Source organism: Sebastes fasciatus, chromosome 2, assembly GCF_043250625.1.
Source record: "Sebastes fasciatus isolate fSebFas1 chromosome 2, fSebFas1.pri, whole genome shotgun sequence".
Lineage (NCBI taxonomy): Eukaryota > Metazoa > Chordata > Actinopteri > Perciformes > Sebastidae > Sebastes > Sebastes fasciatus.
The window spans coordinates 452,501-470,000 of NC_133796.1; the positions used below are offsets into that span (position 1 = coordinate 452,501).

The 17,500-nt window shown below is 45.7% G+C and overlaps 3 protein-coding genes across 3 annotated transcripts in view; 1 reads left to right on the plus strand and 2 right to left on the minus strand.

Moving 5' to 3' along the window:
* The window catches only part of gtf2a2 (general transcription factor IIA, 2), a 5,808-nt gene extending 2,838 nt beyond the window's left edge, over positions 1-2,970 (minus strand). The window contains exons 1-2 of the mRNA XM_074656714.1: positions 2,817-2,970; positions 315-419 (exon numbers count right to left, since the gene is read on the minus strand). Coding sequence (XP_074512815.1) covers positions 315-419; positions 2,817-2,888 — 177 coding nt within the window. The 5' untranslated portion in view covers positions 2,889-2,970. The remainder of the gene's footprint in view (positions 1-314; positions 420-2,816) is intronic.
* Positions 1,545-17,500, plus strand: part of cngb1a (cyclic nucleotide gated channel subunit beta 1a) — a 128,256-nt gene continuing 112,300 nt past the window's right edge. Inside the window, exon 1 of the mRNA XM_074656700.1 lies at positions 1,545-1,639. The gene's annotated coding sequence lies outside the window, so the exon portion shown is untranslated. The remainder of the gene's footprint in view (positions 1,640-17,500) is intronic.
* LOC141781149 (uncharacterized) overlaps positions 6,495-17,500 on the minus strand; it is a 14,037-nt gene continuing 3,031 nt past the window's right edge. The window contains exons 3-9 of the mRNA XM_074656690.1: positions 11,518-11,578; positions 11,352-11,421; positions 9,731-9,811; positions 9,504-9,560; positions 9,317-9,373; positions 7,613-8,471; positions 6,495-6,787 (exon numbers count right to left, since the gene is read on the minus strand). Coding sequence (XP_074512791.1) covers positions 8,212-8,471; positions 9,317-9,373; positions 9,504-9,560; positions 9,731-9,811; positions 11,352-11,421; positions 11,518-11,578 — 586 coding nt within the window. The 3' untranslated portion in view covers positions 6,495-6,787; positions 7,613-8,211. The remainder of the gene's footprint in view (positions 6,788-7,612; positions 8,472-9,316; positions 9,374-9,503; positions 9,561-9,730; positions 9,812-11,351; positions 11,422-11,517; positions 11,579-17,500) is intronic.

The following is a 17,500-nucleotide window of genomic DNA, read 5'->3' on the forward strand; positions in this document are numbered from 1 at the left end:
ACACTGAAACACATGGGCACGGACGCCACGGCGCCACACACAACACACGGGCACGGACGCCACGGCGCCACACACTGAAACACACGGGCACGGACGCCACGGCGCCACGCACTGAAACACATGGGCACGGACGCCACGGCGCCACACACAACACACTGAAACACACGAGCACGGACGCCACGGCGCCACACACAACACACTGAAACACACGAGCACGGACGCCACGGCGCCACACACGACACACTGAAACACACGGGCACAGACGGCACACGGCTGCCAGGGTCAGGGGTCAGAGGAGGAGGAAGTGGACTCACCCTGAAGTTGACTCTGTTGCGGACACGGTTGGCGAGCGCCGTGTTGATGGCTTTATCAAACTGGAGGAGGACCTGAAGAGCCAGCTGAGGAGTGATCTGCTGAGTCTGAACACACAATATGTATATGTAATATTATATATATACGTATATATATATACGTATATATATGTGTATATATACGTATATATATATATGTATATAATCCACCAAAAACAAAGTAGTTAACTTGTGTTTGGTGGATTATTTCTCTGTTGTATCAATGCTAATGGTCATTGTATTTTACATCATTGGAAAGCCTGTTTATTGACCTTCACAATGATGTCACACTTGTAAGGATCATGTATTTGTGGGATGAGCAGCACAGCTGATGATGTGTGGAGCCCCGGTGCCGATGGTAAACAGTGTATTCTCCTGTTGGTGTTGACTCTTGCTGTGAGTTGTTTGGTGGATGATTGAACTCTCTCAGTAACAAGGAACAAACAAGACATATTGATTGATTGAATCCACCGTCAGGAGCCTCAGTAGAGGTGGAAGATCCATACGCAGCCACAACAGCCTGGCACCTCCTCCTCATGCTGGTCACCAACCTGGTCACACGTTGCTGTGGGATGGCGTTCCATTCCTCAACCAGGATTGGTTGCAGGTCAGCCAGCGTGGTTGTGTTGGTCACTCTAACACGTACAGCACGCCCAAGCTGATCCTACAAGTGTTGAATTGGGTTGAGGTGTGGACTCTTGGAGGCCGTTCCATTCTCTCTCCTCCCTCATTGTGGAGGTAGTCTGTGATAACCCTGGCTCTGTGGGGGGGGGCGTTGTTTCTTGGAGGATGAAGTTAGGTCCCAGATTGTGGAGATATGGGATCACCACTGGCTGCAGAATCTCATCCTGATATCTCCCTGCATTGAGATGGCCTTCAATGATGACAAGCCTTGTTTTGCCAGTGAGGGAGATGCCCCCCCCCCACACCATGACACTGCCCCCACCAAAAGCTGCTACTCCATCGGTTCAACAATCAGCATAGCGTTCTCCACGTCGTCTCCATACTTTGACCTGCCATCCAACTTTGGCAGACAGAACCTGGACTCATCACTGAACATGACATTCCCCCACATGTTCAGGTTCCATTGTCTGTGTTGTCGACACCAGCGCCAACGGGCCTGACGGTGAAGGGCAGTCATTGCAGGCTTCCTGGTAGCCTTATGAGAATACACTGTTTACCATTGACGGAGCATTTTGGAACATTGTTCTTGGGCGCTCCCCACATCATCAGCTGTGCTGCTCATCCCACAAATACATGATCCTTACAAGTGTGACATCATTGTGAAGGTCAATAAACAGGCTTTCAACCATGTAGAATACAATGACCATTAGCATTAGCATCACCATTAGCATTGATACAACAGAGAAATAATCCACCAAACACAAGTTAACTACTTTGTTTTTCCAGTATATATATATATATATATATATATATATATATATATATATATATATATATATATATATATATATATATGTATGTATGTGTGTGTGTGTGTGTGTGTGTGTATGTGTATCTACCGGTGCTGTACCGTTAAACTCGCTGCTCGTCATGATCAGACATCAGTTTCAGGTTAACAGACCGACTGACTGACTGACTGAGTGTAACAGACTGTAACTGTCAGTATCTCTGCTGAGAGTGTTGAACATCTGGTTCATGATGCGATTCTAAACGAACAGAACATCTAAACTGCAGCTTTCTAACAGAACAGACCACAATACACCATAATATTATATTATATTAGATTACATTATATTACATTATTATATTATATTATTATATTATATTATATTATATTATTATATTATATTATATTACATTATTATATTATATTATATTACATTATTATATTATATTATATTACATTATTATATATTATATTACATTATTATATTATATTATTATATTATATTAGATTACATTATATTACATTATTATATTATATTATTATATTATATTATATTATATTACATTATTATATTATATTATATTACATTATTATATTATATTATATTACATTATTATATTATATTATATTACATTATTATATATTATATTACATTATTATATTATATTATTATATTATATTAGATTACATTATATTACATTATTATATTATATTATTATATTATATTATATTATATTACATTATTATATTATATTATATTACATTATTATATTATATTATATTATATTATATTAGATTACATTATTATATTATATTATTATTATATTTACTTCTGCCTTCAACAAATCAGTGCTGCAGCTACCTAGCTAATGCTAACTAGCTAATGCTAACTAGCTAATGCTAACTAGCGTCACTGTCCGGCGCTGTAGTTAGCAGCATGCTAGGCTAGGCTAGGCTAGCTGTGGTTAGCAGCATGCTATGCTAGGCTAGCTGTAGTTATCTGTAGTTAGCAGCATGCTAGGCTAGGCTAGGCTATCTGTAGCTTCTGTGTTTACCTGTATCAGCTCGTCCAGACTCTCCTGCAGGCTGTTCCCCAGAGTGGTGTTCCGGTACAACTGGTAGGCCATGACGACAAGGGACTGAGAACAACCTGATGACTCTACTGAACCTACTAACTCTACTAAAGCTACTGGCTCTACTGCCGGAGGACTACAGGACTAATAACAACCACTACTGGCTCTACTGATCACAGCCTGAGGACTCTACTGACTCTACTGCCGGAGGACTACAGTCACTGATACCCCTGATAACAGCAGCTCCAGTCAGATGCTGCTCTGCTGCTGAGAGAGGAACTAACCACTGAACCAGAGCTACAGAGGAGCTAACAGAGCTAACAGAGCTAACACCGCTAACACAGCTAACACCGCTAACGCTTCCCTCCACAGCAGCTCTCTCTCTCAGGTCTCCTTCAGGAGTCTCGTCTACTGGCAGAACCCGCGAGTTGGAGAAACTCTCGCGAGAGGGTTTAACGCTTCCCTCCACAGCAGCTCTCTCTCAGCGCTCTCCTTCAGGAGTCTCGTCTACTGGGAGAACCCGCGAGTTGGAGAAACTCTCGCGAGAGGGTTTAACGCTATGATAGTGCGTGGGGGAGCGAGTCTCGCGAGAAGTTTTGCAACTTTTTATATGCTGTCATACTTTTTATAAATTACAGTTATTGACTTTATTTAACATCAACATTCTTCAAACCTGTACGTTTGTCTTTAAGGTGAGATATTTAGAGGTTTACCTCATTCTTTTACGTATTATTATTATTATTCATAATTACCAGACAGGCTGAGGATCTTCATCTCCTCTATTATATAAAACCTCTGCTGGTCACATTATATCACATTATATCTCTTATCAGAGGTCAGAGGTCAGAGGTCAGCATCCTGCAGCTCTTCAGCTCCTCTAACACTAACCCTAACCCTCTCCAGAGGCTCCCTGTAGATTATTCAACATGGAAATGAAAGAACTGTGCATTATAACTGTACATTAGAACTGTATATTAGAACCGTGCATTAGAAGTGTGCATTAGAACCGTGCATTAGAAGTGTGCATTAGAAGTGTGCATTAGAACTGTATATTAGAACTGTATATTAGAACTGTGCATTAGAACCGTGCATTAGAAGTGTGCATTAGAAGTGTGCATTAGAACTGTATTTTAGAAGTGTGCATTAGAACCGTGCATTAGAAGTGTGCATTAGAAGTGTGCATTAGAACTAGAAGTGTGCATTAGAACCGTGCATTAGAAGTGTGCATTAGAAGTGTGCATTAGAACCGTGCATTAGAAGTGTGCATTAGAAGTGTGCATTAGAACCGTGCATTAGAACCATGCATTAGAAGTGTGCATTTGAAGTGTGCATTATAACCGTGCATTAGAAGTGTGCATTATAACCGTGCATTATAACCGTGCGTTAGAACTGTGCATTAGAACCGCGCATTAGAACCGTGCATTAAAACTGTACATTAGAACTGTGCATTAGAACTGTATATTAGAACTGTGCATTAGAACCGTGCATTAGAAGTGTGCATTAGAACTGTATTTTAGAAGTGTGCATTAGAACCGTGCATTAGAAGTGTGCATTAGAAGTGTGCATTAGAACTAGAAGTGTGCATTAGAACCGTGCATTAGAAGTGTGCATTAGAAGTGTGCATTAGAACCGTGCATTAGAAGTGTGCATTAGAAGTGTGCATTAGAACCGTGCATTAGAACCATGCATTAGAAGTGTGCATTTGAAGTGTGCATTATAACCGTGCATTAGAAGTGTGCATTATAACCGCGCATTATAACCGTGCATTAAAACTGTACATTAGAACTGTGCATTAGAACTGTATATTAGAACTGTGCATTAGAACCGTGCATTAGAAGTGTGCATTAGAACTGTATTTTAGAAGTGTGCATTAGAAGTGTGCATTAGAAGTGTGCATTAGAACCGTGCATTAGAAGTGTGCATTAGAAGTGTGCATTAGAACCGTGCATTAGAACGTGCATTAGAAGTGTGCATTAGAAGTGTGCATTAGAAGTGTGCATTGGAACTGTATATTAGAGCTGTGCATTAGAACCGTGCATTAGAACCGTGCATTAGAACTGTATATTAGAAGTGTGCATTAGAAGTGTGCATTAGAACTGTATATTGTAACTGTGCATTACAACTGTGCATTAGAAGTGTGCATTAGATATGTGCATTAGAAGTGTGCATTAGATATGTGCATTAGAAGTGTGCATTAGAAGTGTGCATTAGAACTGTGCATTAGAAGTGTGCATTATAACCGTGCATTAGAAGTGTGCATTAGGACCGTGCATTAGAACCGTGCATTAGAAGTGTGCATTAGAACCGTGCATTAAAACTGTACATTAGAATTGTGCATTAGAACTGTATATTAGAACTGTGCATTAGAACCGTGCATTAGAAGTGTGCATTAGAACTGTATTTTAGAAGTGTGCATTAGAAGTGGGCATTAGAAGTGGGCATTAGAAGTGTGCATTAGAACCGTGCATTAGAAGTGTGCATTAGAACCGTGCATTAGAACCGTGCATTAGAAGTGTGCATTAGAGCTGTGCATTAGAACCGTGCATTAGAACCGTGCATTAGAACTGTATATTAGAAGTGTGCATTAGAAGTGTGCATTATAACTGTATATTGGAACTGTGCATTACAACTGTGCATTAGAAGTGTGCATTAGATATGTGCATTAGAAGTGTGCATTAGATATGTGCATTAAAAGTGTGCATTAGAAGTGTGCATTAGAACTAGAAGTGTGCATTAGAAGTGTGCATTAGAACCGTGCATTAGAAGTGTGCATTAGAAGTGTGCATTATAACCGTGCATTAGAAGTGTGCATTAGGACCGTGCATTAGAACCGTGCATTAGAAGTGTGCATTAGAACCGTGCTTTAGAACCGTGCATTAGAACCGTGCGTTAGAAGTGTGCATTAGAAGTGTGCATTAGAACCGTGCATTATAACTGTGCATTAGAACCGCGCATCAGAACCGTGCATTAAAACTGTACATTAGAACTGTGCATTAGAACTGTATATTAGAATTGTGCATTAGAACCGTGCATTAGAAGTGTGCATTAGAACCGTGCATTAGAACTGTGCATTAGAAGTGTGCATTAGAACCGTGCATTAGAAGTGTGCATTAGAACCGTGCATTAGAAGTGTGCATTAGAACCGTGCATTAGAACCGTGCATTAGAAGTGTGCATTAGAAGTGTGCATTAGAACTGTATATTAGAGCTGTGCATTAGAACCGTGCATTAGAACTGTATATTAGAAGTTTGCATTAGAAGTGTGCATTAGAAGTGTGCATTAGAAGTGTGCATTAGGAGTTTGCATTAGAAGTGTGCATTAGAACTGTATATTAGAGCTGTGCATTAGAACCGTGCATTAGAACCGTGCATTAGAACCGTGCATTAGAACCGTATATTAGAAGTGTGCATTAGAAGTGTGCATTAGAAGTGTATATTAGAGCTGTGCATTAGAACCGTGCATTAGAACCGTGCATTAGAACCGTGCATTAGAACCGTGCATTAGAACTGTATATTAGAAGTGTGCATTAGAAGTGTGCATTAGAAGTGTGCATTAGAAGTGTGCAGGGTGAGAAGATTGAACGAGCTCAAATGTATAAATATTTGTGTATTTTAATTGACTCTCTTTTAAACGTCACGTTGAAACACTTCAAACTAAAAGTAGGATTTTCTTCTGGGAACAAGGAGCCTTGTTTTATTGAAGCAGGAAGAGATCGGTTACTTCTGTTGCTAGGTTACGAGGATCTGCTTTATATGAAAGCATCTGCTCAGTGTTTATAATGTTACATCCTGTCTATCACAGTGCAGAGGTCAGACAGAACCAGGTCAGACAGAACCAGGTCAGACAGAACCAGGTCAGACAGAACCAGGTCACACAGAACCAGGTCAGATGGCCTTCAGCTGCTCTGTAGTGATTCTTAATCTTAATAGAATACTACCTGGTTAAATATACTACTATATACATACACTACTATATACTCTATATACTACTATACACATATACTACTATATACATACACTACTATGTGGCAGCTGCCAATTCTCTGGTGCTTGCTGTTGTTTCCCTTTTCCCTGGTGTTTTTCTGGTTGAGTTGCTGAGTGATTAGAGGGTTATTCAGTTCACCTGTTGCAGGGTGTGGGGACTGGCTCTTAAATGATAATTGAGAGCAGCTTGGTGGTTCCCCTCTTGGCCAATCAGGGTGTAACGACGACCTTTCTGTAGGGCTTAAAAGAGGAGGGAAACTGCACACCCAGTGTCATTCTGATCTCTCTTTCACTCAATGCAACATGTGTTATCAGCTTTACCAGAAACTCTGGTCTGTTTTGGGCCCTTTTGGGATTCTGTGATCTTTGTGTTTTGTTTGTTGAGAGTGTTGACTCCTAGTTGGGGAAACAAGTTAAGTGCCAACCAATTGGGTTACCTGCACTGGGACGTTTAGGTACTATTTGTGCAGCGATCTGGCTTGCCTTACGATAGCCTAACGCCTGCAGGCTGTATTTTTGTATTCTATTCATTTGTTGATTTTCAATGAAACCCTTTATACCCATTTCTTTTAGTGTATTTTATTTGGGAAAACTTTAAAGGAGGGTAAAGGGAAAACCACAAACCAATATTTCAGTTTCCTTAATTGTTTGTTGAAATAGAGGCATTTGTTCATTATTATTATTAAGAAGGCATTTTATTTTATATTATTTGGATGGGAACTGTTTTTCAGTCTTCTGACTGATCAACTAAAGTCTGGGGAACTCAGTACCGCCACAACTATATACTCTATATACTACTATACACATATACTACTATATACATACACTACTATATACTCTATATACTACTATATACATACACTACTTTATACATACACTACTATATACTCTATATACTACTATATACATACACTACTATATACATACACTACTATATACTCTATATACTACTATATACATACACTACTATATACATACACTACTATATACTCTATATACTACTATATACATACACTACTTTATACATACACTACTATATACATACACTACTATATACATACACTACTATATACTCTATATACTACTATATACATACACTAATATATACTCTATATACTACTATATACATACACTACTTTATACATACACTACTATATACATACACTACTTTATACATACACTACTATATACATATTTGTTGTCTTTTATCTTTCATCTCTCGTCCTCCGTCCTTCACATTTCATCCTTCATGGTTTTTCCTTTAGATGCCGTCCTTCGCCCTTCGTTCTCCGTCCTCCGTCCTTCGTCTTTAGTCCTTCCTCCTTCGTTCTTCGTCCTTCGTCCTCCGTCCTCCGTCCTTCGTCCTTTCAGACTTTGTGTCATGTCCCCCTCCATCAGGCCTCTGGCTGTGGCGTCCTGTGAGGCAGCGGAGGGGAAGACAGCTCGTCCTCGTCCTCTTCCTCAGGTGTATGATGTGGAGGGGGCGTGGCCGGTCTCACCTTCTTGCTGACTCGTGCATACACTGAATCCCCCCCCGCCCCCGCCGCTGCAGAGCGAGCGCTGTGCTCCTCTCCTGGCTCCTGATTGGTCGCTGGTGATGACCCTCCCCCGATGGTGTCGTAGGTGTGGTCTGGAGGGGCGGAGCCGTTCACACCTGTCAGAGAAACATTATTATTATTATTAGGGCCCGAGCACCAAAGTGCCAGGACCCAACGGCGTCCTGGCACAAAGTGCAAGGAAACCTATTGTTTTTCTAAGGATTATTATTATTTTTCTGCTGGAATATTTCACTTTTGAGGGCTTTCCCATCCCCAAAACTCACCAAAAGTGGAATATGCATCAGAGGTGGCGCAAAATTCAAAGTTCCGTAGCAACTGGGCTCGGGTGTCGTCAGCGGGCGAGATAGCGCCCCCTAATGTAGGCAATTTTTCAGGGAAAGTTTCTTTGATCTTCACGAAATTCATATATGTCATTGCATACGTCTTGAAGTTTGTGTTAAATATTTTGGAGATTTTTTCGGCCAACAGGAAGTCAGCCATCGTGGACTTCCTGCGTGATTTTAAAATTTACACGCACATCCTAATTAGTAATTACTTTGATTTAGTGGTGAAATTTTGCTTGAGCGTGGCATGTTGGCTCTCTAGCGCCCCCTTATGTCTTTTAGATTTTGAACATACCTTGAGGTACTCGAAAACTCATGAAAGTTGGCAAAATGATGGACACCTGTGAACTTTATGTAAATGTACAGTTATTGGGTTCAGCATGTTTAGCCAGCTCTATAGCGCCTCCTAACGCGTGGAAGGCTAAAGTTTGGTCAAAGTTGATCCGATATTCATGAATTTTGGTATGCATATCCCACTTATCTATTCAAACATATTCCTAATTGGGTTTCATTAGCTCCGCCCATCCGGAAGTCGGCCATATTGAATTTTGTGTTTTTCATGTAATTTATGTATTTTACTATACTGTACTATACTACTATATCCATAAAGTACTGACCTGGGTTCAGGTGGCTCCTCCATGAAGGGAACGAGTTGTCCTCTTCAGGGTTCCCCTCTGAACACACGCACACACACACACACACACAGAGCAGTGGGAATGAAGCATCATGGGAAATGTAGTGCGCAGGTGTCAGACAACATTTAGTTGATTCTTCAACAGGATGAAATAAAAAGAAGCAAAGTACCTCCAGCTGGTTCACTTCCTGTCTTCATCACTGCTGCGCTGCCATTGGTCGGGACCTCTGAGGACACACACACACACACACACACACACACACAGAGAGACACACACATACACACACACACACACACTGTGCTGTCTAAAGGTGTTCTAATGAGGGTTAGTTAATGATCCTCACCAGTCCAGCAGACAGTAGTGCTGATGAGACGTGATGGTTCATCATTTACTGACCTCGGAGGCTCTGAGGCGTCTCCAGGTGGCTCCTCCACGGAGGGATGGAGGACGTCATGTCCCCGTCACCGGGATTAAACTCTACACACACACAGAGAGACACACACAGAGACACACACAGAGAGACACACACAGAGAGACACACAGAGACACACGCAGAGAGAGACACACACAGAGAGACACACACACAGAGACACACACGCAGAGATACACACAGAGAGACACACACAGAGAGACACACAGAGAGAGACACAGAGAGACACACAGAGAGAGACATAGAGAGACACACACACAGAGAGACACACACAGAGAGACACACACAGAGAGAAACACACACAGAGACACACACAGAGAGACACACACAGAGACACACACAGAGAGACACACAGAGACACACGCAGAGAGAGACACACACAGAGAGACACACACACAGAGACACACACGCAGAGATACACACAGAGAGACACACACAGAGAGACACACAGAGAGAGACACAGAGAGACACACAGAGAGAGACACAGAGAGACACACAGAGAGAGACACAGAGAGACACACAGAGAGAGACACAGAGATACACACAGAGAGACACACACAGAGAGACACACAGAGAGAGACACAGAGAGACACACAGAGAGAGACAGAGAGACACACACACAGAGAGACACACACAGAGAGACACACAGAGAGAGACACAGAGAGACACACACAGAGAGAAACACACACAGAGACACACACAGAGAGACACACACACACACACACACACACACAGACACACAGAGAGAGACACAGAGAGACACGCACACAGAGACACACAGAGAGACACACAGAGAGAAACACACACAGAGAGACACACACAGAGACACACAGAGAGAGACACACACAGAGACACACACACAGAGAGACACACACAAAGAGACACACAGAGAGAGACACACACAGAGACACACACAAAGAGACACACAGAGAGACACACAGAGAGACACACACAAAGAGAGACACACACAGAGACACACACAGAGAGAGACACACACACACACACACACACAGAGAGACACACAGAGACACACACACAGAGACACGCACACAGAGAGAGACACACAGAGACACACACACAGAGACACACACAGAGAGACACACAGAGAGACACAAAGAGGACAAGTGAGACTCAGGTGATGTTGTGATAGTTTCTGTTCACAAGGGTTACAGGTTAGAGGTCAGAGGTTAGAGGTCCGAGGTTAGAGGTTAGTGGTTAGAGGTTAAAGGTCAGAGGTTACAGGTTAGTTGTCAGAGGTTAGAGGTTAGTGGTTAGAGGTTACAGGTTAGAGGTTACAGGTCAGAGGTTAGTGGTTACAGGTCAGAGGTTAGAGGTTAGTGGTTACAGGTTAGAGGTTACAGGTCAGAGGTTAGAGGTCAGAGGTTACAGGTCAGAGGTTACAGGTCAGAGGTTAGTGGTTACAGGTCAGAGGTTAGAGGTTAGTGGTTACAGGTTAGAGGTTACAGGTCAGAGGTTAGAGGTCAGAGGTTACAGGTCAGAGGTTAGAGGTCAGAGTTTACAGGTCAGAGGTAAGAGGTTACAGGTCAGAGGTTAGAGGTCAGAGGTTAAAGGTTAAAGGTTGTTAACCTTTCTCATCGTTTTGGATCTCGTTGATCGTCGGGTTCTCTCTCTCCACCGCGGCTTCTTCCAGCTTCACCTGTCAGTCAACATGAAAACAATAAAATATTAAATATTCAGACGTTTTATTGAGCTCAGCAGAGAGGTCAAAGGTCAAAGGTCAAAGGTCTCTCACCACTCTGATGAGAGCTGAAGGATGTTTGTCCGCCTCCGAGTCTCCTAGCTCGAACGAACGTCTGGAGAACAAAAAGAGATAAAAACCTGAACGACAACAAAGAGTCTGATGTCACGCTGCGTCTGATGTCACTGCATCTGATCTCACACTGCGTCTGATGTCACTGCGTCTGATCTCACACTGCGTCTGATCTCACACTGCGTCTGATGTCACTGCGTCTGATCTCACACTGCGTCTGATCTCACACTGCGTCTGATGTCACACTGCGTCTGATGTCATGCTGCGTCTGATGTCACGCTGCGTCTGATGTCACACTGCGTCTGATGTCACGCTGCGTCTGATGTCACACTGCGTCTGATCTCACACTGCGTCTGATGTCACTGCGTCTGATCTCACACTGCGTCTGATCTCACACTGCGTCTGATGTCACACTGCGTCTGATGTCACACTGCGTCTGATGTCACACTGCGTCTGATGTCATGCTGCGTCTGATGTCACGCTGCGTCTGATGTCACACTGCGTCTGATGTCACGCTGCGTCTGATGTCACACTGCGTCTGATGTCACGCTGCGTCTGATGTCACACTGCGTCTGATGTCACGCTGCGTCTGATCTCACACTGCGTCTGATGTCACACTGCTTTTGATGTCATGCTGCGTCTGATGTCACGCTGCGTCTGATGTCACACTGCGTCTGATGTCACGCTGCGTCTGATGTCACACTGCGTCTGATGTCACGCTGCGTCTGATGTCACACTGCGTCTGATGTCATGCTGCGTCTGATGTCACGCTGCATCTGATGTCACGCTGCGTCTGATGTCACTGCATCTGATCTCACACTGCGTCTGATGTCACTGCGTCTGATCTCACACTGCGTCTGATCTCACACTGCGTCTGATCTCACACTGCGTCTGATGTCACTGCGTCTGATCTCACACTGCGTCTGATCTCACACTGCGTCTGATGTCACGCTGCGTCTGATGTCACACTGCTTTTGATGTCATGCTGCGTCTGATGTCACACTGCGTATGATCTCACGTTGCGTCTGATGTCACGCTGCGTCTGATGTCACGCTGCGTCTGATGTCACACTGCGTCTGATGTCACACTGCCTCAGATCTCACAATGCGTCTGATGTCACACTGCCTCAGATGTCACACTGCGTCTGATGTCACGCTGCGTCTGATGTCACTGCATCTGATCTCACACTGCGTCTGATGTCACTGCGTCTGATCTCACACTGCGTCTGATCTCACACTGCGTCTGATCTCACACTGCGTCTGATGTCACTGCGTCTGATCTCACACTGCGTCTGATCTCACACTGCGTCTGATGTCACGCTGCGTCTGATGTCACACTGCTTTTGATGTCATGCTGCGTCTGATGTCACGCTGCGTCTGATGTCACACTGCGTCTGATGTCACGCTGCGTCTGATGTCACACTGCGTCTGATGTCACGCTGCGTCTGATGTCACACTGCGTCTGATGTCATGCTGCGTCTGATGTCACGCTGCATCTGATGTCACACTGCGTCTGATGTCACGCTGCGTCTGATGTCACACTGCGTCTGATGTCACGCTGCGTCTGATGTCACTGCATCTGATCTCACACTGCGTCTGATGTCACTGCGTCTGATCTCACACTGCGTCTGATGTCACTGCGTCTGATCTCACACTGCGTCTGATCTCACACTGCGTCTGATCTCACACTGCGTCTGATGTCACTGCGTCTGATCTCACACTGCGTCTGATCTCACACTGCGTCTGATGTCACGCTGCGTCTGATGTCACACTGCTTTTGATGTCATGCTGCGTCTGATGTCACACTGCGTATGATCTCACTTTGCGTCTGATGTCACGCTGCGTCTGATGTCACGCTGCGTCTGATGTCACACTGCGTCTGATGTCACACTGCCTCAGATCTCACACTGCGTCTGATGTCACACTGCCTCAGATGTCACGCTGCGTCTGATGTCACGCTGCATCTGATGTCACACTGCGTCTGATGTCACGCTGCGTCTGATGTCACGCTGCGTCTGATGTCACTGCATCTGATCTCACACTGCGTCTGATGTCACTGCGTCTGATCTCACACTGCGTCTGATCTCACACTGCGTCTGATCTCACACTGCGTCTGATGTCACTGCGTCTGATCTCACACTGCGTCTGATCTCACACTGCGTCTGATGTCACACTGCCTCAGATGTCACGCTGCGTCTGATGTCACACTGCTTTTGATGTCATGCTGCGTCTGATGTCACACTGCGTATGATCTCACGTTGCGTCTGATGTCACGCTGCGTCTGATGTCACGCTGCGTCTGATGTCACACTGCGTCTGATGTCACACTGCCTCAGATCTCACACTGCGTCTGATGTCACACTGCCTCAGATGTCACGCTGCGTCTGATGTCACGCTGCATCTGATGTCACACTGCGTCTGATGTCACGCTGCGTCTGATGTCACACTGCGTCTGATGTCACGCTGCGTCTGATGTCACTGCATCTGATCTCACGCTGCGTCTGATGTCACGCTGCATCTGATGTCACACTGCGTCTGATGTCACGCTGCGTCTGATGTCACACTGCGTCTGATGTCACGCTGCGTCTGATGTCACTGCATCTGATCTCACACTGCGTCTGATGTCACTGCGTCTGATCTCACACTGCGTCTGATCTCACACTGCGTCTGATCTCACACTGCGTCTGATGTCACTGCGTCTGATCTCACACTGCGTCTGATGTCACGCTGCGTCTGATGTCACACTGCTTTTGATGTCATGCTGCGTCTGATGTCACACTGCGTATGATCTCACGTTGCGTCTGATGTCACGCTGCGTCTGATGTCACGCTGCGTCTGATGTCACACTGCGTCTGATGTCACACTGCCTCAGATCTCACACTGCGTCTGATGTCACACTGCCTCAGATGTCACGCTGCGTCTGATGTCACGCTGCATCTGATGTCACACTGCGTCTGATGTCACGCTGCGTCTGATGTCACACTGCGTCTGATGTCACGCTGCGTCTGATGTCACTGCATCTGATCTCACACTGCGTCTGATGTCACTGCGTCTGATCTCACACTGCGTCTGATCTCACACTGCGTCTGATCTCACACTGCGTCTGATGTCACTGCGTCTGATCTCACACTGCGTCTGATCTCACACTGCGTCTGATGTCACGCTGCGTCTGATGTCACACTGCTTTTGATGTCATGCTGCGTCTGATGTCACACTGCGTATGATCTCACGTTGCGTCTGATGTCACGCTGCGTCTGATGTCACGCTGCGTCTGATGTCACACTGCATCTGATGTCACACTGCCTCAGATCTCACACTGCGTCTGATGTCACACTGCCTCAGATGTCACGCTGCGTCTGATGTCACGTTGCATCTGATGTCACACTGCGTCTGATGTCACGCTGCGTCTGATGTCACACTGCGTCTGATGTCACGCTGCGTCTGATGTCACTGCATCTGATCTCACGCTGCGTCTGATGTCACGCTGCATCTGATGTCACACTGCGTCTGATGTCACGCTGCGTCTGATGTCACACTGCGTCTGATGTCACGCTGCGTCTGATGTCACTGCATCTGATCTCACACTGCGTCTGATGTCACTGCGTCTGATCTCACACTGCGTCTGATCTCACACTGCGTCTGATGTCACTGCGTCTGATCTCACACTGCGTCTGATGTCACGCTGCGTCTGATGTCACACTGCTTTTGATGTCATGCTGCGTCTGATGTCACACTGCGTATGATCTCACGTTGCGTCTGATGTCACGCTGCGTCTGATGTCACGCTGCGTCTGATGTCACACTGCGTCTGATGTCACACTGCCTCAGATCTCACACTGCGTCTGATGTCACACTGCCTCAGATGTCACGCTGCGTCTGATGTCACGCTGCATCTGATGTCACACTGCGTCTGATGTCACGCTGCGTCTGATGTCACACTGCGTCTGATGTCACGCTGCGTCTGATGTCACTGCATCTGATCTCACACTGCGTCTGATGTCACTGCGTCTGATCTCACACTGCGTCTGATCTCACACTGCGTCTGATCTCACACTGCGTCTGATGTCACACTGCCTCAGATGTCACACTGCATCTGATGTCACATTGCGTCTGATGTCACACTGCGTATGATCTCACGTTGCATCTGATGTCACACTGCATCTGATGTCACACTGCCTCAGATGTCACACTGCGTCTGATGTCACACTGCCTCTGATGTCACACTGCGTCTGATATCACACTGCATCTGATGTCACACTGCCTCAGATCTGACACTGCGTCTGATCTCACACTGCATCTGATGTCACACTGCATCTGATGTCACACTGCCTCAGATCTGACACTGCGTCTGATCTCACACTGCATCTGATGTCACACTGCGTCTGATATCACACTGCGTCTGATGTCACACTGCGTCTGATGTCACACTGCGTCTGATGTCACACTGCCTCAGATCTCACACTGTGTCTGATGTCACACTGCGTCTGATGTCACACTGCCTCAGATCTGACACTGCGTCTGATCTCACACTGCCTCAGATGTCACACTGCGTCTGATGTCACACTGCCTCAGATGTCACACTGCATCTGATGTCACACTGCGTCTGATGTCACGCTGCGTCTGATGTCACACTGCGTCTGATGTCACACTGCGTCAGATGTCACACTGCGTCTGATGTCACACTGCGTCTGATGTCACGCTGCGTCTGATGTCACACTGCGTCTGATGTCACACTGCGTCTGATGTCACGCTGCGTCTGATGTCACACTGCGTCAGATGTCACACTGCGTCTGATGTCACACTGCGTCTGATGTCACACTGCGTCTGATGTCACGCTGCGTATGATCTCACGTTGCGTCTGATGTCACGCTGCGTCTGATGTCACACTGCGTCAGATGTCACACTGCGTCTGATGTCACACTGCGTCTGATGTCACGCTGCGTCTGATGTCACACTGCGTCTGATGTCACGCTGCGTATGATCTCACGTTGCGTCTGATGTCACGCTGCGTCTGATGTCACACTGCGTCTGATGTCACACTGCGTCTGATGTCACACTGCGTCAGATGTCACACTGCGTCTGATGTCACACTGCCTCAGATCTCACGTTGCGTCTGATGTCACGCTGCGTCTGATGTCACACTGCGTCTGATGTCACGCTGCGTCTGATGTCACACTGCGTCTGATGTCACACTGCGTATGATCTCACGTTGCGTCTGATGTCACACTGCGTCTGATCTCACACTGCATCTGATGTCACACTGCGTCTGATGTCACACTGCATCTGATGTCACACTGCCTCAGATGTCACACTGTGTCAGATGTCACACTGCGTCTGATGTCACTGCGTCTGATCTCACGCTGCGTCTGATCTCACACTGCGTCTGATGTCACACTGCGTCTGATATCACACTGCATCTGATGTCACACTGCGTCTGATGTCACACTGCGTCTGATGTCACGCTGCGTCTGATGTCACACTGCGTCTGATGTCACGCTGCGTATGATCTCACGTTGCGTCTGATGTCACGCTGCGTCTGATGTCACACTGCGTCTGATGTCACACTGCGTCTGATGTCACACTGCCTCAGATGTCACGCTGTGTCTGATGTCACACTGCCTCAGATCTGACACTGCGTCTGATCTCACACTGCATCTGATGTCACACTGCGTCTGATGTCACACTGCATCTGATGTCACACTGCCTCAGATGTCACACTGTGTCAGATGTCACACTGCGTCTGATCTCACACTGCGTCTGATGTCACTGCGTCTGATCTCACGCTGCGTCTGATCTCACACTGCGTCTGATGTCACTGCGTCTGATGTCACTGCGTCTGATATCACACTGCGTCTGATCTCACACTGCGTCTGATATCACGCTGCCTCTGATCTCACGCTGCGTCTGATGTCACACTGCGTCTGATGTCACACTGCGTCTGATATCACACTGTCTCTGATGTCACACT